The sequence below is a fragment of the Chinchilla lanigera genome, unplaced genomic scaffold (assembly GCF_000276665.1).
Source record: "Chinchilla lanigera isolate Chin_1 unplaced genomic scaffold, ChiLan1.0 scaffold00054, whole genome shotgun sequence".
Classification (NCBI taxonomy): Eukaryota; Metazoa; Chordata; class Mammalia; order Rodentia; family Chinchillidae; genus Chinchilla; species Chinchilla lanigera.
The window spans coordinates 559,014-580,497 of record NW_004955455.1 but is presented as its reverse complement, the minus strand read 5'-3'; the positions used below and the strand labels follow the sequence as shown (position 1 = coordinate 580,497).

The 21,484-nt window shown below is 45.1% G+C and overlaps 1 protein-coding gene and 1 long non-coding RNA gene across 5 annotated transcripts in view; one reads left to right on the top strand and one right to left on the bottom strand.

Annotated features, from left to right (window-relative positions):
• Positions 1 to 21,484, bottom strand: part of Myo18b (myosin XVIIIB) — a 258,854-nt gene that overhangs the window by 115,664 nt on the left and 121,706 nt on the right. For all 3 annotated transcript variants that reach the window (XM_005396137.1, XM_005396139.1, XM_005396138.1), the window contains exons 25-27: positions 20,308 to 20,397; positions 4,895 to 5,014; positions 4,156 to 4,264 (exon numbers count right to left, since the gene is read on the bottom strand). In XM_005396137.1, coding sequence (XP_005396194.1) covers positions 4,156 to 4,264; positions 4,895 to 5,014; positions 20,308 to 20,397 — 319 coding nt within the window. The remainder of the gene's footprint in view (positions 1 to 4,155; positions 4,265 to 4,894; positions 5,015 to 20,307; positions 20,398 to 21,484) is intronic.
• On the top strand, positions 4,696 to 9,406 carry LOC102011951. 2 transcript variants are annotated; one of them, XR_262805.1, is made up of 4 exons: positions 4,696 to 4,807; positions 7,932 to 8,115; positions 8,996 to 9,084; positions 9,309 to 9,406. It is a non-coding gene; the product is annotated as an uncharacterized LOC102011951 (long non-coding RNA). The 2 variants fall into 2 exon arrangements; XR_262804.2 differs by lacking the exon at positions 4,696 to 4,807 and adding an exon at positions 7,428 to 7,627.

Sequence of the window (21,484 nt, the reverse complement as noted above, 5' to 3'; positions counted from 1 at the left end):
GAATTGCCCTAGGACTGGGAATGTAGTTCAGTACTACAGCACCTGCCTGGAGTGCATGAGGCCTTGGGTTCAAATCCCTTATTTGGTAATGTTCTCCCTCCCAAAAAAATTATTTACTGGCTTAATTAAGACTTTTTGGCTGAATAAAAGACATAGGTGTAGGCAAGGACATCATGAACAAAACCCTGATTGCTTGGGAAATTCCACAAATAATCAACAACTGTGATCTCATCTCATTAAAAAGCTTTTACACAGCAAAAGAAATAAGTCACTAAGAGAGTAAAAGAACAACCCACAGAAGGGCAAAAATCTTAGCCAGTTGTTTCTCAGCCTCATATCTAGAACATATAAAGAACTGAAAAAATAAGATCCCCCATTTAAAGACCCACCCAAAAATGGGCATCTGAAATGAATAGATACTTCTCAGATGAAGAAGTACAAACAGCAAATAAATACATGAAAAAATGTTCAACATCACTTATCACTCAAGAAATGCAAATTACAATGCTGAGATTCTATCTCACCCCAGAAAGAATGATTATTATCAAGAAATCAACCAACAACAAACGCTGACGGGGCTGTGGGAGAAAAGGAACACTTCTCCACTGTTGGTGGGAGTGTACACTGATGCAACCACTGTGGAAATCAGTGTGGCAGTTCCTCAAAAACCTAGGACTATGGGCCGGGGATATAGTTCAGCGATGCAGTGCCTGACTGGCAAGCACAAGGTCCTGAGCTCAATTCCTGGTACCAAAAAAAAAAAAACAACTAGGACTAAAGGTCCCATTTAACCCAACTATTGCCCTTCTTGGTATCTTTCTGAAAGAATTAAAAGCATCATACTATAGCCATATATGCACATCTATGTTTATAGTAGCAGAGTTTATAATAGCTAAATAAGAAGCAATCAAAATGCCCATCAAACAATGAATGGATAAAAAAATGTGATTTTTTATACAATGGAGTACTACTCAGCCATAAGGAACAATAAACTTGAGATATTTATAGCTAAGTGGATGCACCTTGAAACCACACACTTAAAATAAATTGGACACATACATATGTAAATACCACATTGTCTCTCTGGCATGAAAAACTGAAAGTGTAAATAAATAAGAACCAAAATTTATAATAGATATTGTGAAATAGGAAGAAACTGCTCAAAAGGAAAAGGAAACTGGGGCAGGAAGAAAACGAGAAAAGACAAAAATGGAAAAAAGGGTAATATAGAAACAAAGCTTTGTGAATAAGGAGGAGAAGAAGAGTTGAAGGGAGGGGAGGGAAATGAGAAAAAAAAGAGGAACTAAAATACATCATGTATAGGTGCAATGTGATGAATGCGATCATTATGTGCAATTAAATTGTACTGATAAACTTAATAAACAACTAAATAAAAAAGGTTCACTTCAGTTATGCATTATTTTCTGACCATCTGAATAACAGAATAGTACCCCTCAAATTAATGGAGATGTAGAAACCCCAAATAGAGAGCTTTAAAGACCATTCATTTCTTCCTGTATCATCCAGCCACACCCATAGATGGATGCATGGATGGATAAGTGGATAGATGGATGGATGGATGGATGGATGGATGGATGGATGGATGGATGGATGAGTGGGTGGCTGGGTGGGTGGCTGGCTGGCTGGCTGGATGGATGGATGTAGGGTGGATGGATAGATGGATGGATGAGTGGGTGGGTGGCTGGCTGGATGGATGGATGGCTGGATGGATGGATGTAGGGTAGGTGGATGGATGGATCAATGGATGGGTGGATGGGTGGGTAGATGGATGGGTAGATGGGTGGATGGGTAGGAGGGTGGGAGGATGGACGGATGGATGGATGAGTGGATGGGTGGGGGGTAGGGGTGGGAGGAGGGTGGGAGGATGGATGGATGGATGGATGGATAGATGGATGCATAGCAGGGTCAAGGTATTAGAAAAGGTGACTCCACATCAGGAATCCAAAAAAAAGATGACGTAACAGTAAGGAGTTAAAATTTGTCCCAGCTTCCGCCAAGGGAAATGTTATCATGATAGAAAAGAATTCCATCTCCCCACTGGGGAGACATGGGCCTGTGAAGGTGGAGAAGGTAGTAGAAGCACTTCTGCAGTTGCCCACACCCTGTGCTGCAAGCTTCAACAAGAATGGCGGGAGTGCGTGAGCAACATGTTCTCCATCTCCACAGCTCGCCTCTGTCTCCTGCTTTTGGACCCAAGGGTGGGACTCGTCATTAGTGTGTGTAACTCAGCTCCACATTTTCCAGTCACCTTCTCCCTGGCTTTGTCAGATCTCTACATTTCTAGCACAAGCTTCTTGAGAGCAGGGTCAAACACTAAAACTCTTTTGTAACCCCAACATGTTCAAGCTCAGAGCAGAGGGCACATCATAAAAAGCTTTCTATAAATATTTAGCCATGCATAAATAAAAACCATATTTTTTTACAATTAATACTCCAGCGTGACCCAAAGAAAGAGGGTACAGTGCCATCATAGTGGTATAATTAAAGTGTTTCATTGCTTCTTTCAACTTTCCTATGTGTTAGAAAGTTTTTATAATGAGTATGCATTACTTTCATAATGAAAAACAAAATATTTGTCAGGCATCTTCCCAGAATGAGCATGCAGAGCTGAGAGCCTATTTAGCATTGTGACTAATGTGCTCCTAAGCTAAGCGTGTCTCCTCATCTCATCAACTCCCTGATCTTTTCAGAGGAAACCAACCTAGGGACTATACTCAGACCTGACTCTCAGTCTGATGGGAACAGTGCTGAGACTTTTTTGCAGAGATTGTATGTCCCACACTGCTGGTCCTGCACCAACAGATTCCCCACTTGGTATGGGCACTCTGCCTTGCTGGCTGTCCCTCCTCAGAGAATCTCAAATTGCCGTGTTAACCTCTCTGATTAACACCTGCCCTCAGCGTAGCCAGGATACATGCAGGACAGAGTACAGTCAAAAGCCAAGGTACCTGGTCTGCTTTCCACAGACTCCTGACTGCTATGCCTCTGACTGTCCCTGACATTACAGGAGCATAAACTCTCTGGGGACACGAAAGGTATGATGTCAGCATTTCCTCCAGGCTGACACAATGCATATTCTTTTTGCCCAACTCTATTTGGCAGGGGAGAGGAGGAGCTGAGTGGCAAGTTGACAAATATGTCACCATGCCAACAACCCATAAAAGACACACCCCAGGCAGCTGTGTAAAAAGGGCAGGCCCAGGAACCTGTGGCACCACAGAGCATGTCTGTCACAGAGGACTGCAGGAATTCTCCCACCTTCCCACCACAGGCCCCGATGTAACCTTCTAATTGATGGTATCTGCTCATGGGCCCTTATGAGCATGAGAAATGACCCCATCATTTCTCCAAAGAATAATGACCCAGCAGCTAAAAGCTTCTTGGCACTCTGTGCCACACCTGTGGGCAAACCCCTCTTCTAATCATCCACCACTCTCTCCACTGGAAAAATGAGGACCATAGCTTTGCCCAAAGCCATCAATCCAATGAGAGATAGAGTCAAGATTCAAATCCAGAAATGTAACTTCATGGGTTCTACCATGAAACCATCTTCATCAAAATGTACACTTAAAAAATAGTCATATGAATATAACACACTTTTCTTCATAGAGGCGTTATTTTTATTGGTCTTGCATTATATACACCTGCCACATTGATGATATTTTTTTATTTTGTATTGTGGCGTTTGCTTTTCAGTACCACCGATTGAACCCAGGGCCTTCACACTGAGCTACATCCCCAGACCTTTTTTATTGTTTCAGAGTTTTACTAGGTCTCTAAACTGTCCAGCCTGGATTCAAACTGTCATCCTCCTGCCTCAGCCTCTCAGAGTGCTGGGATTACAGGCACGTGTCCCCAAGCCCAGCTAGTAATGTATTATTTGGGGTATTGTTAGAATCTCTGTACAATAGCTACCTGTTGCATTAGAATGGAACCTCTAAAAGGGCAGGGCCTCTGCCTATCTGCTCAGCCTGGGTCCCAGGGCTTAATGCAGCATTCATGCATAGTAAGTGCTCAGTGCGCATCTGAATGAATGAATGAATGAGTGCGTGAATGAATGAGTCAGGGAGTGAAATGAAAAGGTAGCTTTGTCTATCAGCATCCACCGCCATCCTGAGGCCTCAGGCTGCTCACCCGCTCCAGTGGGCTTCCTTTCCAAATCATTCAACTGGATTTTTTGCTGGGCTTCTTCCAACTGTTTCTCCACTTCTCCAAAATTCTTCTGGACTTGTTCATACTTGCTCTGGAAGAAAGGTTTTAAGGTCTGCCTCAGTTTGAATGTTTGAGTTTGGTCCCCAAGGGTTTATGGGAGCTTGGTACCCAATGTGATGTAAAGTGCTGGGGCCCAGTGGAAGGTCCTTGGATCACTGGGGTCATGGTCTCAGAATGGACTAAGGCAGTGCTCTCAGGACTCTGAGTTCTTGCAAGAAAGTTGTTATACAAGGAGCCACTCTGGAGCCTTCCCTTCATTCTGCTTTCCTGTCTGGCACTGGGATCTCTCCCTCTTATACACCCTCCCACAATGAGGCTCTGCCATTAGGCCTTCAGCAGCAGTCAAATCAATAGGGATGCCCAATCATGGACTCTCAGTCTCCAAAACTGAGCTAATAAACCTCTTTTCTTTCTAAAGAAACCTACATCAGGTATTTTGTTACAGTAACAAAAATGGACTAATGCACATCCAAACTGAAGCTGGATAGAAGTTAAAGCTGGCTATCTCCTTATGGCACCTCCAAGACCATGGCTGAGAAAGATCCAGCAGTCACTTGGAACCTTCAGCATGGAAGTGAGTGAACTGCATGTCTTGCTTAAGTATAGTAGTCCCAATGTGAGCACGGGGGATCAGAACCATCCACCCTGCGTGAGCACTCACTCTGAGTTCCTGAATCTCCCGGGAGGCCTGCAGCCGCTCCGCACGTTCATTCTCCAGCACCTGGCAGGCCACATCACCTTTGAAGCGCTCATCAGCCAGCTCTGTGGTCAAGTCAGCAATCTGGGGTGAAGGGTGGGCTGGTCAGAGAAAGGCACTTACTGGGGACACCAAACCTCCCCACACACACTCCACAACACGACATCGGCCAAACCATTAGTTTCCAGGGAAAATGAGGCCCTCAAGCATAATCATGGGGTTAAGAACACAGACTTGAGAACATTATCAGTCTTGGTATGGTATAATTCTTCGCCCAACACTGGTCAGCTGCATAACCTTAAACCAAGTTTACCTGATTCTCAGATTTCTCAACTTTAAAACAGGTGGGATAACACAGAGAATTGTTTTCAGGATTAAATGAGATAATCCATAAAAATTTAGCATAGTGTCTGGCACACAGTAAATGCTCAACAAAAAATATTTTAATGGAAGCTTTTCTCAACCATCCTTTATTGAACCATCTTGCAAGAGTGAGCATCATGGTCCCTCAAGACACAGGAATAGATTGATGCACACTGCACCAGATGCCCTCAGTCTAAAACCCTTCTACAGGTCCCCGTGGGTCATCTGCCTCTACCAGACTGTAGCCATGTACGCTGAGTGTCCACTGTGAGTGTTCCCAACCTGTTTCATCAGCTACACTTCCACTATAATCATCTCTTCAGTTAGCTATTCCATTAACCTAGAAAATACAGCTGGAAAAAGACTTCCCATGACAATGACGCAGAGTGCTTTAGAAGGATTTAAAAGAGGTGAGTTGCTTTTAAAAACCTGCCAAACAGATGAAGGTGTAAATACTATATAAAAAACTAGAAGTAAAAATCATGTTTCTGCATTCATAGTACTTTGCTGTTTAATCTGTTTCAAAGATGTCAAAGCCGGGAATTATATGGTTGAATATTAAGGGACTGGATTAAGAGAAGAAGCACAACTTGAGTCAGACGTTTGTGCAAAGGCAAAAGGCTGTGGTCCTGCCTAAGTGATGCAGGGCTGGAGGTATACGTGTGTGAAATTAAGAAAAATTATTTCTTATAAATTTCTGCTTGCACTGACTGATCTTTGCTTCTGCTTTCCAATTACCTGTAACCAGTCATCTACTAATGACAAATGGGTCAGGGCTTCTGTGATATTACCGTTCTGAAACACAGCACTCAGGGTTCAAAGATATTACTAAGAAAGCCAGAAAAGAAGCACTTTAGTGGAGCATTTATGGCCACAGAGCTCAGCAACACCCTTGTGCAAAGGCGGAGCAGCTCATGAAACTGATGCTGCCACCTCTGGGAAGCAGCTGCTAAAGACAAGAGGCAAGTAATTTGCTGAAGAGTAGGTTTCAAATATGCTCACCACCAAAAAATAAAGAAAAGAAAAAACATAAACATATGAGATGTTGGATTATTAATTTTCCTGATTGTAGTGATCGTTTCTCTACGTATAGTTATACAAGATAAGGACATCCAAGAGAGGGCAAGGGACAGAGCTCAGCAGCACAGCACCTGCCTGGCAAGAGCGAGGTCCTGAGTTCTATTCCCGGTACCAAAAAAACAAAGTACATCCAAGAGAACCGGGTATGGTGGTAAATATCGGTAATCCTAACTCAGAGACAGAGACATAGAGGGGGGAGAGGGGAGAGAAGAGAGGAGAAAAAAAGAAAAAGAGAGAAGAGACATATAATGGAAAAAGAAATGAAGAAGGAAGCCTAGTACGGAGTTCAAGTACAGCCAGAGTAGTAAACATGGTGCCTGATCTTGGACAGTCTCTCTCTCCCTCTGAGCATTTGGTCAGCTAAGCTGTAAAATGGATTGGGAAGATTTAATGTCCTCTATGCATTCTGATTCTATACAACACCTGTGCAAAGATATCAAAGCACCTCTCTGACCCATCATCCTGAGTGAGATAGGACATTAGAATGTAGCAAAACCTGGCCGGAGAAGTGGGTGTGACCTGTTAACTAGGAAATCTCAGACACATGCGCAGAACAGTTACCAGAGCCCTAAATGTGGACTTCTCGCGAGAACTCAAGCAAGGTGTTCAATGGGATGGCCTAGTCCTGACCTCACCCTGAGGTGTGGGTTCCCAGTACAGCCTCTCAGGAACCATGAGTAGAAGTTTTGGTGGGTTTCCTCAAGATTTAGACAGCATAAAATGACACATGGATGCCATGAGGCTTTGCTATCAAAACTGTCCATGATAGTCCACGCTGTTTCCCAAACGCAGCCTACTTTTATCTTTGCTCTCACCCTCTTTTTCTATTTACCCAGTCTAAGCTCACTCTGCAGAGCCAGTTTCTCTGCTACACTTCATTTTCGGTTTCTTGAATAAACCTTGCCACTGCTTTTTCTGGGTTCAATTCAATTCTCGCCTTCTTTGTTTAAGGCGAGAAGAACCTGGAATCCAGTCTCAGAAGGAGAGCCAAGCTATCCAGAACCCAGTAACATTTAGTTGGCAGGCAACTTTCTAGAAGCAATCTACGCGGTAACAAACCCTCTGCATCATGACTGGTCCTTAGGGGTAACCGAACATGTTTTCAGGCAGAAGCTAAGTGGTCCTCACAACACTGAAGATAACTGCCCTTCAGAGCCAGTCCGAATCAACACTGTCAGCTCATGGGTGAGCTCACAAACCTCCCAGCTGCCCCCTGAAGAGGGATGTGCTCTGACATGAAACACAAATCCCCAGGTACGCTATCAAAGGGGAAAGAATGCAAAGTTGCAGAACAGAATGTTTGGCGTGATCCCATTTTTGCTTGTACTTGCACAGAACAAAATGCTCCCTAACTGTTAATAGGGATGTTTTCCCCAGAAGGGTCAGTTCACAGGGGATTCCAATTTCCCTGTGATGTATTTCCATGCTGTTCATTTTTTATAGCACTTTTGTAATCAGAAAACAAAATACAATACCTTCCAAGTAGAGTCAAAAATAATGCTGGAAAAACAAGGGCTGCTCTGTACATTTTATGTTTCCCATCTTTTCCCTCCTCCAGCCCATCAGCATCCCACCCTGCTGACCACCTCGGCAAGCACTCAGACCAAAACTCAGTGTTCAACAGAAACAAAAATAAAAGGAAAGCTGCAGAGGAGGGTGGTTCCAAAGTCACACAGCAAGTGAGCGGCAGAGCTGAGATGGGAACGCACATCCCTCAGATCCAAGTAATGGCTGGGTCACAGGTGAGATGTTCCAGGTGGCCTTTGGGAAGATTCCCTTTCGCTGCTGTCTAAAAGTGTACAGGAGAAGCCCTTGCATTGCAGTGGCCTGGGGTGATTACTAAAATGCAAATTTCAGGACCCTCAGGTCCTCTACACCAGAGTCTCTAAGGCCCAGCCCAGGAATCTGCATGTCACCAGCCCTGGGGTGATTCTTATGCTCAACAAAGTTTAAGAATTAGCCCTACAAAACTTGCCAGGCTCTCCCTCTGCCTAGTTTGGGGCTCACCCTTGGCTTTGGGGTGGGTTAGATTTATTTAGGATCATGCAAAAGCATCTAGGAGAGTGCAGATTTGCAATGTCTACAATGCCCTCTGGACCGACTGGGTCACACCCATACCCTCCACCATCTCATCCCAGAAAACAGCATCAATCCGAAGTACAGGGAGTGTGTTCTCTTCACCTTACCCAATTAGTGTGAAATTTAATTTGTGCTAATCAGCCAGAGCAAAGGGAACCCAAAATTAATTTAATGAATTAATTTTGAGTTTCACAGAACCCAAAGTCTGGAGCCCAAAGGACAATTAGGCCTTTCAAATGGAGTAAATGACAGAAAGTCTTTCACAGAGACAAGTAGTTCCTGACCTACACATGTCCCTACAGGTCTCTGCCCCTTCCCACAGAGTAGGGCCCAGCAGCTTTGTCCATGGAGGGAGGAACGGGCACCAAGCCCAGAGCTGTTAGACAAATGCAAAGCAAAAACCAATTTAATGAGGGGAGCCTGGACTGCGAACTCAGAAGGGTCCTCACAGAGTATTTGAGGACCAATTAACTAGGAAGGACTGTGTAAACCTCTCTGGATCTGCCACTTGGCCGGTTCAGCAGAAATGCTCTTTCTTCTTAGGGACAATGACTCAAGGGCCTGCTGAAGAGAAGGGGATGGGAACGGATGAATGCGGTTGCACAGTCTGTACAGAGTTGGGGAGCAAGAAGGTATCTGTGCACAGGCATCATCTGCAACTTGGGACAGCAGTGGTGTTATGGTTTGTGTCTGCATGTCCCCCCAAAGCCTCATGCAGTCATGGGTTGGGCTTTTAGAGTCTATGGTTGATCCATGATCCAAGGCTGGGATTTTGGGTGCTACATCCACCCTGGGGCGGGTAGTTTGCATATGTAAGGGAGAGAAAGAGGCTGCTTGCCGCCACTCCTCCCTTTAGCTCTGGCTGCCTTTGCTGTCCTCCACCACCGTGAATGGTTGCCTTCTGCCCTGCGCCACTCCACCTTGGAACCAGCCGAGTACGGACTGAAACCTCCACAAACTGTGAGCTAAAGAAACCTTTCCTTCCTTAATTCTGGTTGTCAGGAATTTTGTCTCAGCAATGAGAGAAAAGTATCCAAGACCAGTGGGTACTTGGGTTTGATGGAAGTTAAATTCTGAGCACACACAGGGTCTCTAGGGGTGTCACTGTCACTGGTCAGTCATGGATCTGATGGACATTATATAAGCACCTACTTCACAATCAAGGTGGGGAGACAAACCATGGGACACCCACGTTCTTGGATTGACCCTGTTCTCAGCTCTTATAGTCAAGAATTCTCCAACCCACACCAAAGCCTGGCAAGGAGAGAGGAGGGCGGAGAAAGTATGGTTAACGGGACAAGGGATGCAATAGCTTAGAAGGAATAACATCTTGTGTTCTATGGCACCATAGGGTAACTGCAGTTGGCAGAAATACATTGTGTACATGTCAGAACAGCTCGCAGAGAGGATTTTCAATGTTTTCAACACAAACAAATGGTCAACATTTGAATTGGTAGATGGTGCTAATTACTCCAATCCTCTCATCACGCATCACACAAATGTACTGAAATGCCACCCTGTGCCCCATTGATACGTATAACCTCCACACGCCCATTAAAAATTATTACTTTAACAAATTACAGAAAAGGAATTCTCAGGCCCCAAACCATCTTTGCTGCAGGAAGCGGAAACCTTTCCCTCTGGGGCTTCTTGCACCTTTAGTTTGCACAGAAAAGATGTGTTCACTGCGCCAAGTATGAGTGCCAGCTCACACCTGTCCCACGCTGAGAGAGGCGGGTCCTCAGCACTCCGCCTGCGTCAAGTCCACCACACCCTTAGGGCAGGGTATTTTGTTATTTGGTTTGTACAGAGCAGGAAACTGAGGCACTGGGAGGCAAAGTGATTTGCTATGGATCAAAACAGGTCAGCAACAGAGGGAGCCCGGCCCAGAGAGCCTGCCTCCCAGCCCAAGTTCATAATCACCTCTCTGTCCTCTGGCCCCATCCACCAGGTGACTCAGTCCCTTGGGATTTCACAGATCAGCAGGGCAGGAGCCACCCCACCTGGATGGGACCAGGCAGCAGTGGCTCCAAGCAAATGAGGTTAAATAACCAGCAGGTACAGATCAAAGGCCAGGTTAGATGCAGACCTCAACTGGCCTTGCTAGGCTGTGGCCAAAGAGAGCCCGATGCCCCCCTGCCAAAGGATGGCCCACTCCCATCCCTATCAACTGAGTAACAAAAAAGAAAAGGAGCCTGCAGATGCAGGGCCGGCCCCACTGCAGTACTGACTGGCTTGAGTGCTGTTTGTCCAAGAGATTAATCCCCCGACACGGCCTCAGTCATCAGGGCAAATTCAGAACAAATCTCCAGCTTAGTGGCAACCTCCAGGTTCTCCAGAGACACACACTGGTGGCCAGCCTGGGCACCGCCTGGCATTTCTCCTCCAGGCAGGGATCCCAGCCAGGCACATCCCACTGGTAATAGTGATAAATGATCATGGGCCACAGTAAGTGTGACCACAGTAAAGGTGATCACAATAAGTGTGCCACAGAGGAACAGTACTGTGCCCATGCTAGGTGCAGGGACACCCATGAGGCCCCCAAAGACACAGAGGTGGGTACTAATACCGCCTCAGGGTGGCAGATAAGGAAACTGAGGCACAAAAGTACAGTCAGTCAGATGATGGTTCCACAGTCTTCACTCTGTATGTGTGTGTGTGTGTGTGTGTGTGTGTGTGTGTGTGTGTATGCACATGCCTGGGGAATTTTTAGTTAGAGATAGGATCTCACTAAATCACTAAGTTGTCCAGGCTGGGCTCGAACTTAAAATCCTCCTGCCTCAGCCTGAAAGTCCTCACTCTTAACCATATGATTACACCACCGCTTAGGGGCTGACATACATGTGTTGGGTAAAGTCACAAATGTGTGAGAGTACAGAATAACAAAGTGAGGGCCCCACAGCCTCTGGAGTGTCTGTGGAAAGTGGGTCACTTTTGTTAGGAAGGGGCCATACCTCCCAGCAAGGGGCAGAGCATAACACATCACAGACTGCCCCGTGTCTATCACAGTCAGACCTGGTTTCAAATCCCAGTCTCCTATTCACCAGCTGTGTCAAACTCAATAAACCGCGTCACTTCTCTGGGCTTCATTTTCCTCATAAAATGCGGAACATGGTGTCAAATGTGGAATTCTAACACCTTCCTCACAGTTTGATTTAAAAATGAAATTAGATAATGTAGGTAAAGGACACATCACAGCAGCCGGCAACAAGGCATCCCTTATTAAAAGTTGCTTTTGTAATTAAATTCAGCAGGACTCCATCCATTCACTGAGTTCCACTGAATGCTTTGTGCTAGACACTGAAGTGTGTAACAAATGTCTAAGATGTGTCATTATCTTGAAGAATTCAGTCTACTGGGGGAGCGCGAATATTTTAAAACTGCATAGATTGGTAAGAGCGGTGATGCAGCTTGCTACAAAACATGCAGCAAGAAATTATTTTAAACACACCTCCTCACCAGGGCTTTATGAAGAACAAGTCATTATTAGCATTGACATTTTACTAACAACGAGACAAAGGCTCAGAGATTGGAAGAAGTTGCCCACAATGCCGCAGAAATAAGGGCACAAAATTGGTGTCTGAATGCCAAGCCAGCTCCACCCTCTGTTCCTCCCCTGGCAGGTCACAGTACGAATTCCTTACTTTGTACAAGCCCTGGCTCCATCATTATGCTCATTGTGGCCCCAGTTTTCATATGGGGAATCTGAGGAACGCAGGGATAATATTCTAACAGTGTCCTCTTCTTAGAGCCCATGGTCAACTCCACTATGGTTATAATGATTGATGCATTGTGTCAACTTGAGAAGTTTAGAAGTTTAACAGAGCAGGGAGCCAGGGTCCTCACTTTGTAAATATCCTCATCCTATGCAAGAGGAGGGAGCAGGGAGTGCTACACCCATCCTGGGGTGGGTAGCCTGCTTACAGTATAAGGGCGGAAAAGAGGCTTGCTCTTCCTGCTTTTGCTCTTGTTGCTTTTGCTGCCTTCTGCAGCCTTGAATGGCTGCCCCTGCGCCATGCCACCCTGCCTTGGAGCCAGCTGACTGAGGGCTGAAACCTCCACAAACTGTGAGCTAAATAAACATTTCCTCCCTTAATGTTGAGTGGTGGGTATTTTGTCTCAGCAACGAGAGAGAAGTAACTAAGACAGTGGCCATCTATGGATTCACCCACACTTTGGCCACAACACGTCTGCAGCTAGATGCCCCCACAGGGAAACATGCCCAGTAGTCAAGACCTAAGACAGTCTAGAATCCTAAGCCAGATGGAAATGCAGGCCATCTTATTGTCCTCAGGACCAGGGAGCTACCACACCCAGCCCCCATGGGAGCACGACACTGTCACTCTGTCAGGAACCTGGGACTATGAGTCAGGAGACCCAGGATGCGGCCCCAGCTCAGTCATCGGTGGTCATGTGACTTCCCTTCCCTTCCAGCAAGTCCCTCCTCTTCCCTTTCTAGACACAAGTCCCTGGCCACACTCATCACCAAAATCGCTCAGCATTGTGCAAAATGGACTTTCAAACCTAAATCTCCAGTCCCTACTGGATTTTCCCTGCAATTCTTACCAAAAAGTGGAAGCTGTCAGCCTAAAGAGACCAGAAATAGGGAGTGCATGAGCCTTGGTCTTTTACTATAAATAGGACATTAGGAGAACCTCCACCAAGTGCAGAGAGGGAAGCACACCTCCATCCTGTGGCACATCTCCAAGCGCTCCTGATTCCTTATGGGAACCTCCTACATGATGGCGGGGCACTGATTTCTTGTGAAAATAAAAAGCCCCACTTTGCATTCCGGCAGATTTTGCATGCTTGAAGAATATTTATAGCCAGTCTCTCTATGGCTCCTCATCTCCTCCTCTGCTCCTTTGCAAATGAAGCACTTAAATCATTTTGCAATAATGTTGTCGTTTTAATAAGCCTAGTCAAATGGCATTTCCACTGATGAGACGCAACACTTTTCAGCAAGGCCTCTACCCATTGTTTTCCCTCCCTACAGAGACACTGTTTCCCCTCCTTCCCCGCCACCCCGCCCCCCGCAGAGTTAGCAAAAACTCCCTTCTAGGAAAGGAGAACTCCCTATGAGAAGATGCATTCTATCTGCTGTCTCCTCCGATGAGCCTCCAAGTGCGGTCCCTGGCCCACCAACTTCAGCATCACCTGAGAAACGGTTAGAAGTACAGTTTCTCCAGAGCCACCTGTGCCTGCTGATTCAGGACACCCAAGACTGGGGCCCAAGAGTCTGTATTCTACTGAGTCTTCCACGGGATTCAGACACACTTTCAGGGGCCACAACTACAGCTGTGAAGCAACATGACCCCTCTCCCTGCATCAGAATCACTTCTGGGCTTATTAAAGAAGCAACAAGGGACTCTGAAGACCCCCAACAACAACTCCCTGCTGGGTCAAATCCTCCACGCATGACTAGGAAGCTACAGGGTTAATAGCTCCTCTGGTGGCTGTCATGGTCTTTAAGGTATAAAATCAATGCATATGAGCCAGTAGCAATTTTCCTCCAGGGAGATTAGAGGCCTTTCTTCAAATGAAGACTTACATGGCCCCCAATATCTCACATTCTCCAAATCTGAGCAGCCATGGATTGTAAGATGTAGCAATACAGAATGTTAGATAAGAGTGCTACTTGTTCTAAGTGGAAGATGCCAATGGTCAAAAAGATAAACTCAATTTCGGAGAGTAATATGCATTTGAGAGCTAATAAAATACAGAATGAAACCAAAAATGTGGAGCTACTGCAACTAAGGTAGGTTATGAACTCTAGAGCCCTGTCTTTGATATTTTTCTCCCTGCTGAGACAAAATAGTACAGCTGAGGGAGGAAAGTTTTATTTGGCTCACAGTTCTGAGGTTTTAGTATACCGTCAGCTGGCTCCCAGGCAGGGTGGCATGGCAGACAAGCATCGAAGAGGAAAAACAGTTCCTGGTGGGTAGAAGGTAGCAACACAAGCAAGGGGCAAGACAAGCCTCCTCTGTCCCTTATATTTTATCCAGGCTACCTGCCCTAGGGCAGCAGGTATAGCACTCACACCTTTAATCCGAGCCAGTACTATGCCAAACCAATCAGTGGGCTGATTTACTAATCATATACCCTTGATCCCAGCACCACACACTCTAGATTCAGTCACCTCTGAAAAGTGCCCCTTGTGACTGCGTGAGGCTTCAAGGGGACATCTTGGCACAAGCCGTAATAAGCCCTCTGACCTCCTCCTCAGCCTCGCAGACACTCTAAGGTTTAGAAAACACAAATTAACATTACTGCCTCCAAAAAAGACCTGCCATAGGGTGGAAAGAGAGATTTAACAGCACATTCATGCAAAGAGGGTATAGAAAAAATGCCTGCAAATCAACAGAAAGATATAGAAAAGTGAGCAAAAGACTGAAAGACTACCTTGCCAAAGAGAATAAACAAATAGCCAAAAACATGTGACTATGGTCTGCCGGCACCCTCACAAAACATGCTCCATGAATAAGACTGACAGCACCCAGCGCTGGTAACGACATGGAGAAACTAGAATGCTCACCCACCCCACAGGAGCCTGAGTTGATACACTTGCTTCAGCAAACTTAGGCAGTCTCTATTAAAGCCAAATGCAGAGATGACTTCAAACCCAGCCATTCCATTTCTGGGCACAGTCCTAACACTAATGCATGATATGTGCAGCAAAACACATGTGCAAGAATGTCTGCAGCAAGCATACTCATAATGACTCAAATTTTAAGACTAATAAATAAATAAATAAACTAAGAAAAAGCCAGAGGCAACTGAATGTGCAGAGTGTGGAAGAGATGAACAGCGGTATAGTCACACAATGGAATACTAGACAAAGAGAATGGATGACACACAACTGCCCACAACATTGGACATGAGTAAATGTCACAGACATAAAGTCAAATGCATGGAACCAGACACAAATCAGCACACCCAGCTGTGTCCATTTAGTAAAGTTCAAAGAGGGGAAGGAAAATTCACCTCTACTGTTAGAGGTCAGCTCGGAGGTCACCCTCAGAGGGCAGTCACTGAAGGAAATAAGAGGGGGCTTTGGAGAAGCCAGGGATGCTCTGTCTCTGTCTGGTGCTGGCCACAGTGATGTGTGTACCTTTGTGAAAAATTCACCAAGCTACACACGGATGACATGTGCACCTATTTGTATGTGGACTTTAATATTGAATTTAAGAAGAAGGAAGTGAAAGGGGTGAGGGGAGGGAGAGGACAATATGGGAGGAGGAAGAAACTTTAACCTGCCGACCTGAACATGTGCCTCCTGGAGAAAGCACTGCTTTGACTTCCAGTCTGATTAATATTTATGGAATGACATCATGCCCTGGGCTCACAGTTCAAGATGGTGCCACCAAAACACCCCTACAGAACCCCAGTGTGGATTAATGATCGTATGAATGTTATCAGAGCCATACTTTGCCATATCCTTTAGGGCCTTTTCGTGATCCATAATACAGATTTACCTAACACCTCAATTCCCCCCAAAATTACTCCCATCTCAAGCAATAGGTGTTTCTTAGTTTAACGTAGGCCCAACATGTCTATAAGATATCTTATTTCCCTTTTAGTTTTGGCTGCTAGGAAGCTCAGTGGGAGACTATCAGCTCATTCCGTATATTCTGTGCCAGTGGCTTAGGCTGTAAAATGAATGAGACATATCCCTGCCCTTAGGGTGTAAGTCTGGCTGGGACACAGATTTGCAGGAAGGTGTTAAAAAATGGTCAGTGCTGAGGAGAACATAGGGATAACAGTAGCACAGAGTAGGGCTCTAACCTTCCCTGAAACCGTCAGATAACACTCCTGAGGGCAGCAGCACCTGCACTCATGAGAAGGGAGAGGCAGGAAGCAGGGGAGGCAGGTGAAGGGAGCGCTCCAGGCCAGGCAGACGGGGTTTGCAAAGACCATGCTGTGAGTGCAGTCTGCGGTCAGTGGGAGACTGCTGTTCTCTAACTCATTCCCCGGGCTCACATCCTCTTCAACTTTTATTTCCCTTTGCTCTGATTCTCTTCGCGTTTAAAAGCAGCCTCAGCCTTACCCGCCTCTACCTGTTGCCGTCTTATGTCCCGCACAAAGCCGCAGGATATCCTGCAGGTGCCGACCCCGTGTGCTGGGCTCAGGTCTCAGGCCCTGAACTTTGTCCCCTCCTCCTCCGAGCCCCCACAAGCTGTTGCTCAGGATGCTAAGGAGGTGTACCTCAGCCCTGCAAATCCCCAGTAGCCTATGCACTGCAAATCCCTGCATCTGACCTGACAGCTTGTGATTCATTACTGCATCAAATGGCAGGTTGGTGGGAAGGAATTTCCACGGGGAAGTCACTCATATTCTCCGCCAGCTCCCAGCTCTCTAATTTTTCCACTTCTCCGCTCGCTCTACTTTTTGCAGCTACCAGTCAGAGAGGTCAGGCAGCTTGCTCTCCAGGGACACAAATGAGGCCAAGAGGAACATAGGTGTGGCTTCCCCGCCTCCTCATAGCGACACAGGTGCAGGCGCAATGTGCATCAACCGCGGCAGGGTGCATCGACCACAGCCAGCTTCTCCTGACTCTCTACATGGGTGTGACAGTAGCAGCTGCTGCTTCCTTCCCATGGCTGACCCCTGCCCCCAAGAGGCTACAGGAGTGGGCACCAGGGAGCAGACAGCCCTCTACAACAGATGCACTCTTGCAGAATGTGAAAGGAACAAAGAGTGAGAGCTTCCTGGCAAACTTCAGTCCACGTCCTCAGGTCAGCCAGGCCCATGGAAGAAGGGTGAGTTCTGTTAGGTTTATCATAAGTGCAGCTACAATTGCCACTGCCCATTATCTGAACCAAGCAACAGTATTACCGATTTAAAAAAAAAAAAAAAAACAAAAAAAAACACCAGGGACTTGCTGGTATAGAATGCTCTAGTTTTGCACTGGACTGACAAATATTACCCCCAGGATGCCTCAGGACCTTTGCACCTACCATTTCTATATTTTCCCATATCTATACATAAATAACTACAACAAATCCTTCAGTTCTAAAGTTAAACATCTCTCTTGCATGGAAGCCCTCCTTGACCACTGAGGTAAAAACAGCCCCCCTTGCCTTCTCATTACTATTACTCTCTTCTGCTTTATCTCGGTAGGAACTCACCATCAGGAACTGGTTTACTTGAGGTCTGTCTCCCTCTATTGGCCTGGACAGTTCATGAGGATTGAGACTTAACTTTGCCCCTAGCTGTATTCAAAGCACCATGCTAAATGGCTAACACATGGGAGTTGCTCATAAACATTTGTTCAGTTGGTTAATAAATGGATTCCATTGGAGTTTCAATAGAACCTCATGAGGTACCCCTGGCTTTCAAGAAAAACAATTGGGACTAGTGAGGCAAGCAGAACTCTTACCTAGCATGCAAAATTCAAGGCGGGGGCAGTGTCCAAGCTCACAAAATATAAGTAATATTTTAATGCAACATTTTAAAATCTCAGTGCAAACAAAATCCATCATGAGTATCAAAATTTTAAGTAACGACAGGATCCCACTGTGCACAATGCCTCACTAGCCTTGTCCTAATCTTGACTCACAAATCCTACATTGATTTAAAATGCTGTTATTTTGCTCAACGTGAACTTTTGCGTTAATTTGCATTTTTCAAATAGTACGTTAAAATATTATTCAACTTGATGAGATTTTTGGTGATGCTTTAGATTTTGTGCCCCAGACAAAGGCTTCCCTCACCTCACCCTAGTCTCAGCCCTGAAGGTCTAAGTATGACAACAAATGGCTCTTTCTGGGCCTACACAGAGCTCAGAGACCACACACCCATGCCCACAGGTTATGTCTGAAATAACTTGGGAGCCTGCCTGCAACTTGCAGTGGAGTTTTTAGGGGCAGGAGCTGTCTGGTTCTTGTCCTTGTCCCTAAGCTATAAACACAACACTCAAGTAAAGAGAAAACATCAGCAAGAAAGTCACATATACATGGAACTTTAGCTTCTCCAATCACACAGCCCTTTCCATGCACTAGGTAACCACTATGCTGGATTTGCTGTTATTCTTCCCATAAGTATCTTTATACCATAAGGATATGCAAGGAATACCCTCCTAATCAATATAGCGTAATTACCACAGTTCGAACACATGCACCAAAGTCCATGTGTTGGAAATTTAATTCCTAACGCAACAGTGTTCAGAGGTGACTAGGTCTTGAGTGCTCCACCTCACAAATAGATTAATGTTGTAAAAAGATTAATGTTGTAAGATTAATGCTGTTATGATAGCAAAGTCCATCCCCTCTTGTTCTCTCCCACATGTTCTCCTTGTGTGATGCTCTCCATGATGGAATGACACAGCAGGAAGACCCTCACAGATGTGGCCACTTGATCTTTGGCTTCCTAGCCTCCAGAACCTAGAGGTAGGTAAATTTCTATTATAAGTTATGTGGCCCAGGTATTCTGGTATAGTTGTAGAAAATAGACTACCACTGCAATGTTCTGCAAATTTTAAAACATAGCATGTGTGATCCAATATTTTAGGTATTCATCTGTAATTTAAATTTTGTCCTTGGGGCTGGGGGTTTAGCTCCGTGGCAAAGTGCTTGCCTGGCAAGGGCAAGGTTGTGAGTTCGATTCCTGGTACCAGGAAGAAAAAAAAAAAAATCTTGTCCTTTAGCACTGCACTTGCAAGGGCAACTCATGTTGACATGTGTTTCTCTAGTTTAAGGGTTAGGAAACTTCTGTAAAGATCCAAAGAGTAGATAGGTTTTCAGGTTTCCTGTACTCAACCTTGCCATGGTAGCATGAGAGCCACCATAGTCTAGACACTAACAAATGGGCATGACCCTGTTCCAATAAAACTTTATTCACAAAAAGGAGGTAGTGAACTGGATTTTGTCTATGAGGTTACACCTTGCCATCTCTTCATTCACTCCTGCTATTGGGAGCTCAGCCTTCAATATAATCAAATGTCCTCATTCATTCTCCTATAGACAAACTCCCATTTGGGTGTTTACATTCCTTCAATGAGACACATGCTGCTGTTAAAAAATTTTTCCTCTGATATACACAGATCAGGTTCTCTAGTATATACACCTAGAAGTGCACGTGCTGACCATGAGGCGTGGAGCTTCAATGTCATAGACAATACCAAACTGTTGAAGATCAATTTTCACTTCCACCGACAGTCTATAAGAGCTCCTGCTGCTGCATATGCTGGCTAACATGGGGCCACATCAGAGTTTTTGATTTTGCCAGTCTGAGGTTTAAACTAGTACCTAGCATGGTATTAATTTGAATTTTCTGATGCTAGTTAGGTTGGGCGTCTTTTCTAGAGTTCATTGGTCATTTGAATTTTTGAATGCATAAACTTTTGAAATAAGAATCCTCCCCTACCCTTGGAACTGCCTATGCATATTCTGGGACCATTTTTCTTATTGGAGTGTTTGTCTTCCAATTGATTTGAGGAAGTGTTTTACATATATATTCTGCATATTCTTTGCTAGTTATGTGGTGTAAATTGAAGTATGTATCGTGGTTTCGTTTTATGTTTTGATCTAAAGAAGTTTATTGGTTTAGGGTATCAAAGAGGTGTCATTTTCCACTGTGATTTGTGCTTTTGTGACTTAAGAAATTTTTCCCTTTGGAGCCAGATGACGTGGGTTTGAATCTCACTATGGGGCTTGCTAGCTGTGCGGTGTTGGGAAGATACCTAATACAAGAGGGCCTCGGTTTTTTCCTCTGTGAAATAGGTGTAATAATTGCATTCACCTCCCAGGTTCATTTGAGGGTGCTTACAAAGCCCTCAGCACAGCGCCAGGCATATCTTCTCCCCCTCAATACACAAAGACATCCCACTGGGAACCTGGGAAGAAGGGCGGGGATACCTTGCTCTCTAGGAGATCTGCACTCTGCCGGAGTTCATTCCTTGATTTTTCGGATTTTTCCAGCTTCTGTCTCAGCATTGTGAGCTCCTCCTGCAAAAAACAAACATTTTCCCAGAAGCCGCTACAGACCAGAAGCATACATTCCACCTATGTTATGAGTGAAATGGATACAAGATTACAAGGTTTCCATAACCTTGGGGTGCATGGGTACAAGGCTTCTGTTAGAGAGAAGAAATAAGATCTAGTGACTGTTTGCACAGACTAGTGATTGTAAGTTTTAAAATGCATTATATATATATATCAAAATTGCAAAACATAGATTTTAAATGCTTTTCCCACTCCCAAAATATTAAGTATATGAGGTGATGGATTTGTTAGTCTGATGTAATCATCCTCCATCTTAAATATATACCAAAACAGGACACTGTAGCCCATAAATATGTATAATTATTCTTTGTCAATTAAAATGAAATTCAGTTTGCACAAGATCCTGGGTTCAATCACAAGGACTGCAAAAGAATTAATTTTTTAAAAGAATGGTTGCAGAACGCAGTGAGTGATTAGTCAGTATATCTGCAACAATTCCCCAAAGTTAAATTCCTTCAAGGGACAGTTCCTCCACCAGGCCTTAATATTCACACCTCTGCTCATGCAAGTCTGGTCCAGAGCATCCCAGCCTGTGGGTGGAGCAACTCCCCAGCAGGGATGTGTTCAGTCCGGACAGGCAGACTGACTGCAGACAGAGCTTCCTCCTCCCCAAGTACCATCTTCCTGCCGGCGGCTGCCCCTATGCCTAGGTTGCCACCATTAGCAGCAACTGCAATGTGCCCCCAGCAGGCTGGAGGAATGAGCCACAGAATGTGCACACGAGGGGAACGTGCCACTGCTAAGGGGAACAGGGAAGAGCTCCATAAAAGCAGACACAGATGACTGTCAGAGTGAACGTAAGTGCAAAGTCCACGCTGCAGACGAGTATGTACAGGCCAAACATCCTTTACTCGAAATGCCTAGGGCCTGGGGTAGATTTCAGAGGTTTTCAGATTTTGGAATGTTTGCATGGACTTTACTAATTGAGATTTTTGAATTAGGGTGCCCAGCCTGTATAGTATTCTGCTTTCTATGTAAGAAAGAAAGCAACTCCATGTGTGTGTGTATATATATATATATATATATATAT